Source organism: Hypanus sabinus, chromosome 14, assembly GCF_030144855.1.
Source record: "Hypanus sabinus isolate sHypSab1 chromosome 14, sHypSab1.hap1, whole genome shotgun sequence".
NCBI lineage: Eukaryota > Metazoa > Chordata > Chondrichthyes > Myliobatiformes > Dasyatidae > Hypanus > Hypanus sabinus.
The window spans coordinates 32266413-32281807 of NC_082719.1; the positions used below are offsets into that span (position 1 = coordinate 32266413).

Here is a 15395-nt window from a genome sequence, read left to right on the forward strand (position 1 = left end):
TCTATCAGAAATGCCAATAATTTGGCATCTAGCTCACATAGTACTGCTTGTCTCACCTTTCACCTCACTGGGTTCATTAGACAACTTTTTATAATAACGTGCAACACCCAAAAGAAAATGAATTAAAGGTGTGATGAGGTATAAACAGTGTAGAATCCAATAGTCTGGAAATTCTGTTAGACCAGCACCAAGCTCCTGAGTCTCTCAGATTATTGGATTTTTACTGTAAAAACACATTTCTAAAATATGAAAATGCTCCAACAACATACCTGCCCGATCTATCATTCAAGTTAGAAGCACTGAAATTTGAAAATACCGAGTTAAAACACTGCATCCTGCATGCTGCAACATCACTAATTTGAAAAGATTATATATTACCTCTAGCTTAAAAGAAACAAACTCATTTCATTGACAGCTGCAGAAACATATCCCTAAGAATTCTTGATTCTGGCAAATTAGTGTTATTCACACAAATACAGAAAGATTAATGACTCAGCTATCACCACTCCGATCACTCACCACAATTCAATTTACAGTGACTGATTATCAGTGTCACTGGCATGTGGCAGGAAACTCACATGGTCACAGGGAACTCCACGCAGACTGGATTGAGCTGTGGGACAGCAGCTGTACCGTTTGCCACCCTAAATTACAGGATATGCCACTCTTTTACATGCTCTATTCTGTATTTTTGTTAAACAAAAGTTATAAGTGTTGATTGGAATCAGACACCAATTCAATTTTCAACTTTTGTGTGCACAGGAATGGGAGAGCAAAGGTGAGAAGTGAGTGATAAATTAATGTCAAACAGTCTCAGCTGTTATGCTACTTTCTGTATTTCCCTCCAAACAGAGGACTTCTCTTGAACAAAAACATGAACTGCTGCTTTCTATGTGATGCAGAGTACAGTGTGTCTTAACATTTCCACTGAATTTACTCTGAAGCCGTGCTTCTCCTGAGAAATGCTTTAAAATTTACCTTCAAGAATATTATTTTGCTCAATATAACTTATAATCTGTCAGAGATTATATAACATGTACTTCTTACTAGAAGTGCTCAAAATTTTGTCTTCATCCACTAAGAAATTTTGTTTGTGTGTGCAATACTCTGCCAAAGCCTCGGTGACCACTTATTTTTTCAAGTGGCTGTCTTGGATGAAAGATTCTGTAAGTGGTCCCCCAACGTCCCTCTCACAGCACAGTGCTTTTTTTTGCAAGCTCGACACTCAACCCGGCACAGATGGAAAGCATGACTGGGAGCAGCCCGACTGGATTCAAACTCGGGAACCTTCGCTCCGGAGTCCGGCACTGATGTCACTGCACCACCAGCCAGTATATATAGTATAAGAAATATAACATAAAGATTAATAAACGGTTGTTGCCTTCCCGCCAGTTCAGAAAGCCAAGACAGAACTCATGAATCTCTGCTAAGCCCAAAACTTTACTTACTTTTCCCTTTAAATGTACAACTTCCATTGTTACAGAGAATATTTACTAGAATGTTACCTGGGTTTCAGCACCTAAGTTACAGGGAAAGGCTGAACAAGTTAGGTCTTTATTCTTTGGAGCATAGAAGGTTGAGGGGGGACTTGATAGAGGTATTTAAAATTATGAGGGGGATAGATAGAGTTGACATGGATTGGCTTTTTCCATTGAGAGTAGGGGAGAATCAAACAAGAGGACATGAGTTGAGACTTATGGGGCAAAAGTTTAAGGGTAACATGAGGGGGTATTTCTTTACTCAGAGAGTGGCAGCTGTGTGGAACGAGCTTCCAGTAGAAGAGGTAGGGGCAGGTTTGGTATTGTCATTTAAAGCAAAATTGGATAGGTATATGGACAGGAAAGGATTGGAGAGTTATGGGCTGAGTGCAGGTCAGTGGGATTAGGTGAGAGTAAGTGTTCAGCACAGACTAGAAGGGCCGAGATGGCCTGTTTCCGTGCTGTAATTGTTATATGGTTACTTTATTCAACTTTTTGAGCATCTAGGACACAAAATGAGTTAACTTAGGCTTTCTCCTGGTGAATCGAGAAGAGTTATGAAGCATCCTGTATTCATCTTTCAGAGTTAGGACATTCTGTTAATGTATGCTGGAGAGCAGAGACCATAGAGGTAAGGACACAAAATAGGCAGTTTAGGAATAGGCAAGGCCAGATGCCAGGCTAGACCATTAGAATGTAGAATTACTTCTTTTTTTTAGAAAAACAGGGTAGTTTTAAATATTTCTAGTATCATGAATCATTGGCATCTAATGTATCAGCACCCATTGTTGACACCACTGTCAAAATCCTTTGAAGATGCCTTGTTTAAATTGTTGGGTGGTTAGATATCATATTCCACAACTCAGTGCTGAGGAGCTTTCCTCACAAATACTCCCACGACAACAGATTATTTGCTAACTCATTCTAGAAAAGTGAATCACTTGACATTCATATTTTTTGCAGTCCTGTGGCAGACAGGACATCCCTCCTTTCCAAACAAAATGCAATCTGACAACTAGCAATACTGACATTTAAATGAACAAAGAATATTATAGTTCGTCTATATAAAAAGGCTGCTTTATTCACCTATCATTTAAAATAGAATATATTTCTCAAAAATATTTAACTATGAACATGTCCAGTAAATTTAATTTTCCTAATACTGCTCAAAAAATAAGAACATATGCTTTATGGGACCTCAAGCTTGCGATAACATTCAGCAAGATCATGTCTGATCTAATCTTGGTATGAGTCACTTGTCGTCTCAGCCACCAGATAGCTCAAATATTATTTTAGTATTAAATACCATCTGTGTTTCAGCCTTCTCAGCTCATCGAAACACAGAATCTCAAACATTCACTATTCTCGTACAGAAGAAATCCCTCCTCAGCTCCTTATGAAACAGGCATCCCTTTATATCCCAAAACCATTAACGTTACTTCTGGAGATATCCTCTTGGTAGCTACACTGTCAAGATCCTTCAGAATCCCATAGGCTTTAATAAGACCACTTTTCATGCTTCAAAAGTCTAATGAGCACATACCGAATATTGTATTATTCTCTCAGAATGCAAGGCCTTCTATACAGAAGTCAACCTAGTGGGCTTTCTCTCAACTTTTATCATGCAACTATATCAAGTACTGTAGTTAGCATCTGATGGGCAGCCTCACTTAACACTGTGGCAGTCTTAGCAAGATTTTTTTTGCTCTATTCTCTTCACAATGAAAATCCATATCTTATTTGCCTTTCTTAACACTTGCTGCTGCTGCATACTAAATGTATGTGCCTCGTGTGCATTCTTCTTCATCCATACTTAAATAATATTCTGCTTTATTACTCCTACCGAAGGGAATAACTTCAAATTTCCTTGCACCATCTGCCAATTTTTTTTTATTTGCTTAATTTGTCTGTATCCTTTTGAAGACTACTACTTATGTGCTATTAGTAAATCAGGCACACACAGAAAATGCTACAAATACTTATCAGATTAGGAGGCAACTGTGGTGGGAGAAACAAGAGTTAATATTCGGGAACCACAAACAACAGAAAATCTGCAGACACTGGAAATCCAAGTAACACACACAAAACACTGGAGGAACTCAGCAGGCCAGGCAGCACCTATGAAAAAAAACTACAGTCAAGTGTTTGCGCCAAGACACATGGCTTCACTTTGGAGGAGGTGATAGCATTCAAACCCTGCTGAAGGGTCTCGGCCCGAAACACCAACTGTACTTCTTTCCATAGATGCTGTCTGGCCTGCTGAGTTTCTCCAGCATTTTGTGCTTCTTGCTTAATATTTGAGGTTCCGTTCCAGCAAAAGTTGACTGACTTGAAATGCTAACACTAACCTGCCAGGTATTTTTTTGCCAGATTTCTAGCATCAGTTTTTATTTGTTTTTGATTTTGGCTTCAGACAGACAGACAGACATACTTTACCGATCCCGAGGGAAACTGGGTTGCATTACAGTCGCACCAACCAAGAATAGTGTAGAAATATAGCAATATAAAACCGCAAATAATTAAATAATAATAAGTTAATCATGCCAAGTGGAAATAAGTCCAGAACCAGCCTATTGGCTCAGGGTGTCTGACCCTCCGAGGGAGGAGTTGTAAAGTTTGATGGCCACAGGCAGGAATGACTTCCTATGACGCTCAGTGTTGCATCTCGGTGGAATGAGTCTCTGGCTGAATGTACTCCTGTGCCTAACCAGTACATTATGGAGTGGATGGGAGAATTGTACAAGATGGCATGCAACTTCAATACACCAGCCCTCCCTCTAAGACAGCAAAACTGATTGTGAATATTGATGCATCAGAATTGAACCAAAGGGAACCATGATAAATAAACCTTGCCAACTTAAAAATGAACAATTGATCCTGTTTATATTGCATTTAGCTAGCCAGTCCCTTATTTCTGCTAATATTCATCCTCCAATATCATGAGCTCTTAACTTGTACAATAGCATTATGTGGCCCTTTATTAAATGCTTAGGGAAATCCCAATACATGATGTCAACAGGTTCCACTTTATCCATCCATATCATTACAGCATAAAGAACTCTAATACCTTTTCATTATCTGGTGTCAGAGTCAATATGGATGATTTTCTAAATATTCTGTTATTATCTCCTTAATAACAAATTCTATAATCATCTCAAAGGTGTCCAAGTTTCAGAGATAAACATTTAATCAATGGACACACAAACAACAGAAAGAAATATTACTTGTAATAATTTAATGAGCAATTGCTTCTAGTTCTGTACAGCAAAATTTCTTCTCCATTGTTATAAAGTCAAGGCAAATATATTAGTATTACAGAATTAAAGTCAATATCACCAGCACCTGTCGTAAAATTTGTTAATTTGTTAACAGTGTAAATGTAAAGAGAAAATAGGGACACTTACCACAAGTCAAAAGTTCTTTCTTAACACTCATGACAAGCTGCCTTTGCAGAGACTTTGGGAAGGCACATTTAGTTTCTCTTACAGTTATATTTTTGGTCTTTATCCATTGAATCATCCATAACAAGTTGCAATCACACAAAAGATAGTCAGTCTGAAATTCTCTGACAATGATAAAATTGAAAATTAAATGCAAAGATTTCAAATAGATATTAGCTTACAAGTGCCTCATCCTCAATTCACCTAGATATAAACTTTATTTTAAAGTTATCCAAGATCAATGTTATCCTTTAACACACAAAATCTATGAAGGATTGATCCACAGTATTGGAGTTTAGGTCAACTTTTATCAAATTTCCTTATGGTAAAATTAAAAGTTCACAATTTCATAGTCTGAAAATAATGCTTTTATATAGTTATGTAAGAATGATATAAGGACACTAAAATTCCACTGCGTTATGCGTAAAGTAACTGATAAATATTTAAATCACTATATACTAACATGGAAGTTGTGACAATACAAGATGTTCAAAAAATATAAAAATCATGTAGGAATATTTTACATACCAGTGATTTTAAAGAAATCATGAAATTTATAGTAGAAACACAGAGTGGTAGGTCTGAGGAACCGCTGCCAGGGGTGTTTAAGAGGCATTTACGAGACTCTTACATAGGCACATGGATGAAAGAAACATGAGGGGCTACGTGGGAAGGATGGGTTAGATTATTCTTGGAGTACATTAAAGGATCAGCACAACATTGTGGGCTGAAGGGCCTATACAGTACTGATCTATTTTCTGTGTTTACAATTAGGAGATAAATATAACACTTAAAAAACAAATGTACAGTTGATTTGAGGTTGGTTGTGAAGCAAATAGGCAATTAATTAGTAACTTTGAATATCAATTGTACAGAATTAAACAATTTTAGTTATAACTAGTCAAAAACACTCAAAACTGAGAAATTTTTTTTAAAATCTGCAATCCAAAATACATACATGGGTCTTCAATGAATTATCCTGGAGAAAAACATTTTGCTTAATGCAATCAACCTAAGTTGAAACCATGTGTTTCTTGTTACATCAGAATTTAACGTTTTCATATAGTAATAAGTAGATTGTTAACAGGACACAACTTTGTAAAGAACTGCCAAGAAACAAATCATCTTATGCAGCCAACTTACACGTATTTCAGCAACTGCAGATTCTTAAATATCCCGTCTGACAGTGCAGAAAACAGATTTCCTGAAATATTTCTGAAAAATGAAGTCAGTAACTTTAATACCATTTATACTAATTTTTAAATGACTAAAATTGTGAGGAATGGTCAACACCATATAAAACAGCAACAAATTAAAACAATACATTTATAAACTCGAATAATATATGCAGAACAACTGAATTCCAAAACCAAAATTCAAAGTGTTTATTATCAAAGTACGCATATGTCACCATATACAACCTTGAGGTTCAATTTCTTGCGGACATACACAGTAAATCCAAGAACCAAAATTGAATCAGTGAAAGACCACACCCAACAGGAGTGACAAACAGCTAGTGTACAAAAGACAACTGTGCAAATACAAAAGAAATATTATAATAATAAATAAATGAGCAGTAATATCAAGAACATGAGATGAAGAATCCTTTAAAGTGAGCTCATAGGTCGAGGGAACAGTTCAGTGTTGGGGTGAGTGAAGTCATCCCCTCTGGTTCAACAGACTGATGGTTGAGAGGTAGCAAATGTTCCTGAACTGGTGGTGTGGATCCTGAGCCTCCTGTACCTCCTTCCTCATGGCAGCAGTGAGAAGAGAACATGACTTGGGTGGTGGAGGTCCTTGACGATTGATGCTGCTTTCCTGCAACAGCACTCCGTGTAGATGTGTTCAATGGCAGGGAGGGCTTTGCCCATGCTGGATTGGGCTGTATCCAAAACTTTTTGTAGGATTTTCCATACAAGGGCATTGGTGTTTCCATACCAGGCTGCGGTGCAACCAGCTAACAGTCTCCACCACAAATCTATAGAAGTTTATCAAAGTTTTAGATGTCATGCTGAATCATCGCAAACTTCTAAGGAAGTCTACAGGTACTGCCATACTTTATTCAAAACGGCAGTATAGGCTGGATCAGAACAGATCTTCTGAAATGGTAACACCGCAGAATTTAAAGTTGCTGACCTTCTCAGTCTCTGATCCCCCCATGAATAGTTCATGGGTCTTCGGTTTCCTCTTCCTGAACTCAATAATCAGTTCCTTGGTCGTCGTTGTTGTGGAACCACTCAGCCAGATCTTGAATCTCCCTCTCATATTCATCACCACCTTTGATTCAATCAACAACAGTGGTGGCGTATGGAAATTTAAATGTGGTGTTGAAGCTCTGCTTAGCCTCACAGACACAAGTGTTACTAACCCCGTAACTGGGTCACTTACCAGCAAAGATAGAGAGGTCCATTGAAGTCTGATGGTACTATTTTTAATAGTATTTATTGATAAAATTACACAAAAATATCAATGCAAACATACAGATAATATACGTCGTCAATACTAAATCTAAAAGTGGGGGTATAATAATACTCAATAAGAAATAAGCTCTATCGTTGTCTAGGGGATAATGTTTTGTCCGATGGAAATATAAAAGTCACTTCATTCAGTTCATACCGCTGGGTTTTCAATTGTTGGAGAGAGAGAGAGAGAGAGAGAGAGAGAGAGAGGTTTCGAGAATAGAAACTTGCCAGCTTTCCTTTATCTGCTCTTGATCCGTATTCGTCCTTTAGCGAGGCCATTCCGTGGAAGACTTGTCATCCGGGCAAGGATGGACACACACACAAGCCTCCACCGGTCTCATACGTTTCTCCTGGGGTGTCTAAAGGGGTTGTTCCCCAGACCCTCTTTTATCCTTACTCACGGGGTCTCAGATGTCAGTCAGGTTGGGATGATGCAATCCCTCAACCAGCCCACTCTGGTCATCTCCTGAGGGCTTCAATGAATAGTACAGTACTCAATACACAATTCCATCTCCAAGAGACAATGGCCGTTATCCGTGGCTTTCTCTCGCTGAGGCCAGGACACATTCCAAGCCTTGTGTATTCTGGACTTCTCTCTCCCTCATTTCCTGGGTCCCAGACCCAAATTAATAGCGATCTTGCGATTCTCACAAAGGAGGGGGCTACTTTGTACTCTTCGGCCCCTCAGAGTTGTGGCACATTCGTAACACAAGTATAAAGCAAGTAGAGCAAGGGGCTAAGCACATAGACTGGGTGCACCTGTGCTGATGGAGACCGTGGAGACGTTTTTGCCAATCTGAACTGAGTGGCATCTACAAGTGAATATCCAGTATTGAGGCCAAGGTCTTGGAGGAATGATGGTATTGAATGCAAAGCTGTAGTCGAAGAAGAGCATCCTGATGTATGTACATTCACTGTCCAGGTGTTCTTCTTAAGCACCAGTATATCTGAAGTCTGCTTGAAGCGGGTACCTCAGACTACTGAAGTGAGAGGTTAAAGATATGAGTGAACACAGGTCTTTAGTACTTGGCCAGGTAGCCCATCTGGGCCAGCAGCTTTCTGTGGGTTCATCCTCCTGAAGGATGCTCTTACACTGGCCTCTGAAACTGAAATCACAGGTTCAAAGGGGGACGAGGGAGTTTGTGATGGTTCTTCTGTATTTTGACAGTCAAAGCGAGCATAGATCTCATCTGGGAGTGAAGCCTTGTTGCCACCTATGTCACTTAGTTTCATTTTGTAAGAGGTGATAGCATTTAAGCCCGGCCACAGTCATCAAGCATCCTTCAATCATTCAATGGCTCTGTGCATGTGAGATGGCTTTCTGGAGATCATGCCTGGACCTATTTGATCCTACTGGTCGCCAGAGCTGAATGGAGTTGATCTGGCTGTCATTGACTACAGATCTCATGGCTTATCCAGTGCTTCTGGTTGGGAAAGATTCTGAAATGATTTTGTGGGAACACACTCATCTACAACCACGGAGCCCTGATGAGTCCTTGGAACACAGCCCAGTCCACCAACTAAGCAATCCCATAGCCATTCCTCTGCCTCCTTTGACTACCTTTTTGTTGTCCCCCATCTCTGGAGTCTTGCACTTAAGCCTTTTCTTGTATGCAGGCACGCGAAGGACAGCCAAGTGATCAAATTTCCCGAAATGCGGACTAGACATGGAATGGTTGGCATTCCTAATTGTAATATATCACTGGTCAAGTGTGTAGGCCTGGTGCTGCAGGTTATACATTGATGATAATTGGACAGAGTTCTTCAAACAAGCTTGATTAAATTCTCAACAATAATTTGAAAAGCTTCGGGGTGGATCATTTCTTGTTTGCTAATGGCAGTAATTAATATCTCAAGAACATAACTAAGTGGCCTTTGATGGTAGCAAACTGCGATCAGGATCACTGAGGAGAACTCTCTTGGTAAGTGGAATGGCTGGCACTTGATTGTTAGATGTTCCAACTTGGGGGAACAAGAGTGCGACAAGTCCATTGCCTCCAAGCATCTCAGAGTTTTTCATGAAACAAGACCCCCACCTTTTGCATTCTCCACATCACCAGTCTGATCCCTCCTTTGCATCAAAAATCCCTCGGGCCTTACCGACATATCCACAGCGAGCCACATCTTCATGAAACACAGAATGCAGCAATTTCTCATTTCCCTCTGATACAGCAATCTTGCTCTTGGGTCCTCAACCTTGACTCTCCAGCAGCATAACATTTACTAACAAGATGCTGGGTGGAGGAAGTTTCATCACTCTGCATTTCATTCTAACTTCAGGTTCTCTCCCCAACCCCTGCCCCTCTAATGCCACGGCAATGTACCTTTGTCCACTTAAAGGTGCCATGCCAGCATATTTGAAAGTCAAGTCCACCAGCTCCTTCAGAAGATTGTCAAATCGCTAGTTTGTTAAGATGGTTCAAAATGAAATTATAGGCTGCCGACGACAGTGAGAGTAGTTCAGAAGTAGTTAGAAGTTTTGTAGGCTGCCTGCATCCCATCGCCGAAGTCCACTAGTAACATCTCGTTAATCACTTGGCTTATTACAATTTCTAAAGAAAGACCACCAGTAATAACTGGAAACTGAGAATTTTAGTAGCATAGGAAAGTGCTGAGGTACCCCAATCTCAATGAAACTTCCCTAAGTCGGCACTCTGCAAAATCTGCTTTCTGAGGAAAAGCACTGAGCAGCTCCATTTCAGATATACTGAGGAGGCACCCTAACAAAATTAGTTTTTAAGAATGGGAATCCTTTGCTAGGTATACTTGTGTGGAAAGGAAAAACTAAGAGACATCAATATGACAGTCACCAAGAAAGGCACAAAGAATATCAAAAGAACTTCCTTTACTTGAGTGTTGAAAATGCAGAGTTCAAATAATATGCAGCTGAGACTAACAGTACTGGGGTAGTTTAGTGGAAGCAAGATTTTAAGGACATAAAATATATTGAATGCAGCATCAAAACAAGAACAATTTACAAATAACTTTTAAAATAAATTACAAATAGGCTTTAATAACTTACAATCGGATAAGACTGGACAAGCCTTTGAACATTTCCCCATTGAGACAGCTTATCCTGTTGTTAGATAAATCCCTGCAAGAAAAATAAAAATATAATCCCCCAGGTCAAATCAACTAATTTATACAATAGCAGAACCTTTTTTTACATCCTATTAAACAGTGTTTCATCTTATGAAGGCAGATACCAAAGATTATCTTTTATTTTTCAAGAGATCTTTCCTCTCCTGTGCCATAGGTTTCATGACTGTCCAGATGACAAAAGTACCCAGCAGAATCACTATATAGATGAACAGATATGTCCATATCAAAATACATTGACAAGATAGAGATCTAGGCTGACATGTTACACATGTCTGACTGATTAGGTAGATATTAAAAAAATCTCGTTTCTATTCTAGATCTGAGCAGCTAAATCGGCAGATTCTGTTCAACTCAGGACAATGCTGCTTAACGAGATGGGTTAGTAGACAAGTAAGTAGTGGTGGTCCATTCCTGTTATTTTTACTGAACTTACTATTGCTTTTAATGAAAAGATTAGAGGTTCCCAGAGATATCGCAGATACCCTTTCACCATTGTGAATAATCGTGATCTAGAAATTCTAGCAGGTCTGTGCAGATTCTACAACATGTTAAAGCAGCTTTCAGAACATCTTGAACAGTTTCTTCTGTCCTCCTGATAATTTTGAACCAACCATAATGGAGTACATTGTAGACCATTTATTTCAAATGTAATGCAGAATTCCGTATAAACCCAGTTCTTAAAAAAAAATTAAAGCCCAGCTAGCCCCACAGCAGCTGAACTGTCACCTCTACAACTTTATCGAACACTGCTCTGGCATCTCTGAACCAAGCTCTCGTGAAGATCAACTGCCTGGTGCCATTGAACCTGACATCGCATCAGTGAAGTCTGTTTGTGTACTGACTTTCTGGGTCGTAACTGCATCAGCCCACCTGTTTAAGGTACTGGATCTCCCACCATATTTAAAATAGAAATTCTGCAATCTACTATCCTGGTTTTTAATTTGGGCTTATCTAGTTTTATCTAAGAAATGTCAAAGCATCTTCAACCACAGAGCGGGCATGCTGCTAGCCAGATGGCCGGAAGTTTATTGTCTCCCAGCTTTAATGTTTCACCTTCAGCTACAACTTTGAGAAATGAGAGCTGTTCTACAACAAAACTCCTGCTGGTTATGCCCTTGTCAATTAGCAAAGTATTCATGCCAAGAACAAGGGCAGAACTCAAAATGCCTGAATTCTCCGACACTATAGTGGAGATCAATATGTTGATCTACGGGGTTGAATGTGAAGCAGTAACAGTGGCTCTCTTCATTTGAGTAGTAGGGAATGATTATGAAGAGGCAACTTACATTTATTTTTACTTAATATGTTCATTTTCTTTAACATTACTTAACATTTAAAAAATGAGTGAATAAAATTATTAATTTAATACTTTTGCTTTTAATTCTTTATAATGCTCCCAAATTTTAGGGAGCTTTCACAGGTAGATATGTGACTCTTTTCAGTGTTCCAATAATTTTTTTCAGTTACATCTTGGTTGAACATTATCTTAAAGGTATTTTTGCAAGCCCCTGGATCGGATGCTGAGCTTATCAGCAAGTTAACGTATTGTGATTTACAAAAGCTAAGTTCAGGCTTTTTCATTGCAACAGCTGTGAGTATGATTGGTTTAGGACAGGCGGTGACTTCATATTAACCTATTTCTATAACCACATAATCTCACATACCCTCAGTGCCACTTATTAGGTAGAGGAGTGGAACCCAGTGTGGTCCTCTGGTCCTGTAGCCCATCTACATCAAGGTTTGATAAGTTCTGCTTTCAGAGATGCTCTTCTGCTCACCACTATTGTACCATGTGATTATATGAGTTATTGTTGCCTTCCTGTCAGTTTGAACCAGCCTGGCCATTCCACTCTAACCTCGCTCATTAACAAGGTGCTTTCAGCCACAGAACTGCCACACACTGGATGTTTTGTTTCCTTTATCACACCGTTCTCTGCAAATTCTTGGGCTAGTCATGCGTGAAAATCCAAGGTGATCAGCAGTTTCTGAGATAATCAGACCACCCCTTCTGGCACCAACAATCATTCCACAGTCAGTCACTTGGATCAAATTTCTCCCCCATTATGATGTTTGGTCTGAACAACAACTGAACCTCTTACCCATGTGTGCAGGCTATTATGCATAGAGTTGCTAGACATGTTTGGCTAATTAGATAACTGCATTAGCGAGAAGGTGTACCTAATAAAGTGACCATTGAGTGTATCGTAGCTCTTTCTCAATTCATCTTTTTCTCCTCATTCCCCCCCCCCCTTTGATACTTCTATCTTATAAATAGAAACCAAAAAGCCGACATCTCATTCTGTAAGTAATTCATACTTCATGTTGCACAGCAATTTACTTCTGTAGGTTCTACAACCAGAACCCCTCTAACTCGCAGACTGCATTGTTTCACAAAATAAACCGGAAGCAAACTAAATCTTCCCCCAACTAAAATGAGGAGCTTAGGTCATGCTAGATTTTAACATCAGTTTTACATTCTTATTTCAAATGCCAGCCACCAAATGGTACCAGAGAAGCTCATGGAGAAACATGGTCTGATCCATGCGCATCGTGCCATTTTTGCCTGACGACTTCTCAGGTTCGTGTCACTGGGGCCATCTAAAGTCTACCTTCTGAATTCACCTAAAATTAGCTGGTTGAGCACGGGGAATAGGGGGAGTGGGGAGCGAAACTTGTGGACTTGTGTCAGAATTTTCTTCCTCTGCACAAACTCAAAGCTCCTTATTCATTTACAAGAGCTTAAACACCATTCTTCAAATGATACTTGGATGTTCTTATCACTACTGCAGGGTGAACTCCCCAACTTCTTTAAACTCTTCCATCCTCCCCCCCCCCCCCCAGCATAAAAGGGAGACTGGCTCTTAAATCTTTGTACAAACTGGCTCAGACATCTGTTGGCTGATAGATCCCAGGAAGTTTACAATGCCAAGAAGTTTTAAAAGTAAGCAGTACTCGCCGTCTTGCAATCCACCAGTTTCAACAAGTGTACATGAAAAGGAAACAGCACCAGGCTGCAGGCAACAAATAAACAGAGTGGCAGAGTAGGCCTTGTGAAAGGCAGCCAGAAAAGTTATATTTAAAAAAATGTCTTAACCTGCACCACCAGTGATTTTTGCCAAATAAATGTTGAAACAAGGTATGAATGGACTTGTGGCAAATAAAAGAAAGTTGTTTTAAAATTAATATATTGGCAAAGTCATACATATCAAATGAACAAATCTGATTGCAGAATCACAATTAATTTGAATACTTAAATCACTTCTTTAGGCCTATATTGTGAAGTATCTAAAGATACTTTCTGTCAACTGAAGACCAGAAACAAACTACTGGGGCTTGCAGATCTGTTTATTTTTTTTGTCATTTCAGCCTTCAAATTTGGAAATGGAGAGTTTCAGCTTCACCAATCCAAAGAATCACAATTTGGGAAAATCTCCTGATGAAGGGTTTCAACCCGAAACATCGTCATTACCTCCTCCCACAGATGCTGTCTGGCCTGCTGAGTTCTGCCAGCATTTTGTGTTTTTATTGGGAAAATCTATACATGTAAAACATTAATATTCAATGGCACTTTAAAAGATTAAATGCACAATTATTACAAGAGAAGTATTTTGGGTAGAATTTCCATCTTTAATTTCTTGGGAGAGTATCAGAGGTAATATGGGAACTTGAGACAAGTCTTCAATTATCAATCACACCCATTTGCCAATCCACAAAGTTAAAAAAAATAAATTTGGGTTGGTTTATAAATGAATCAGCTTTCTGATATTGTCTAGTTTGTTCCTCCCATTGATGATGATTTTCCAGCACCTGAAACTTGCTCCAAAAAATGTTTTTCCATTCCAATCCCAAGCATGAAATCACAAGTTTTCCTAATGGCCTCATGGCTTACGTTCCTGGTTGATAATGCTGGAATTTATGGCCAACATCCCAGGTTTCCACAGACTGAGGAGCAATTAAGGAAATAAAATTGACAATACTGGAGTCATAAAGGCCAATCAGGATGGGAAGGCAGATTTTCTTCCCTTGAACTTGAAGGATCATGAAAATCCAGTGAGTTCATAGTTACTGTGACTCCAACTGGATTTGTATTTTGGTACTAAATTACTTGTTAAAAAATGCTGCAATTCCACAGTGGGATTTGAACTTTTATCTTTAAATCTATGATACCATACACATAGTGGATGCCTCATACCTGTATGCACGTTTATCAATACTCACAGTCTTTTTAGTGCTGAAAGTCCCCAGAAGGCAGCTAATTCTATGTTACTGATAAGGTTGTTTCTCATATCTCTGCAACAGGGAAAAAACAATATTTGAAATACTTCATTAGTTGTAATGCAGTTCTCACTCTTTCTATCCTATTGTTCCATAAATTAGATATTTTTTACAAGTCACCAACGAGCAAACATCTCTCATAATGGCTTCTTTGCCAACACCAAGCAACAGATTCAAAAGTACTAATTAATAAGATTTTGAGTATTCAGTTAGACTTAGATGTGCAACTAAATTATCATTACTGCTGGCAAATAGCAATGTAATGAACAACTTACATTCTTTCCTGGACCATTTTTTCTTAAAGATGTATTAGTAACATTTTAAAGCACAAATCAGCAGGAGTAAGGGGGAAAAGCGCATACTTTTTTTAAAAAAGTGCAAGTAAAACGCAGATAAAATTTGTTTTGACTTCATAATCGGAAAAAAAGGAAATAATGATCACAAAATAGTAAACAATTAGTACAGTTCCAAAACTGATTATCTTCTACTATCTCCTACGTGAACTTGTTAGAAGTAAAATAAATGCCTTCATCTTGTACATATTTAAACAAAAAATGAACTCATAACATATTTGATGCTCTCTCACACAAAGAATTTCTGCTACCCTTTTAGAGCTGCCAATCCTTCCGCTGATAAAT

At 38.8% G+C, this 15395-nt stretch overlaps 1 protein-coding gene across 3 annotated transcripts in view; it reads right to left on the reverse strand.

Annotated features, from left to right (window-relative positions):
* Positions 1–15395, reverse strand: part of adgra3 (adhesion G protein-coupled receptor A3) — a 119092-nt gene that overhangs the window by 36036 nt on the left and 67661 nt on the right. For all 3 annotated transcript variants that reach the window (XM_059988955.1, XM_059988953.1, XM_059988954.1), the window contains 4 exons: positions 14701–14772; positions 10403–10474; positions 6062–6133; positions 4883–5043 (listed from right to left, as the gene is read on the reverse strand). In XM_059988955.1, the coding sequence (XP_059844938.1) occupies positions 4883–5043; positions 6062–6133; positions 10403–10474; positions 14701–14768 (373 nt within the window). In that variant the 5' untranslated portion in view covers positions 14769–14772. The remainder of the gene's footprint in view (positions 1–4882; positions 5044–6061; positions 6134–10402; positions 10475–14700; positions 14773–15395) is intronic.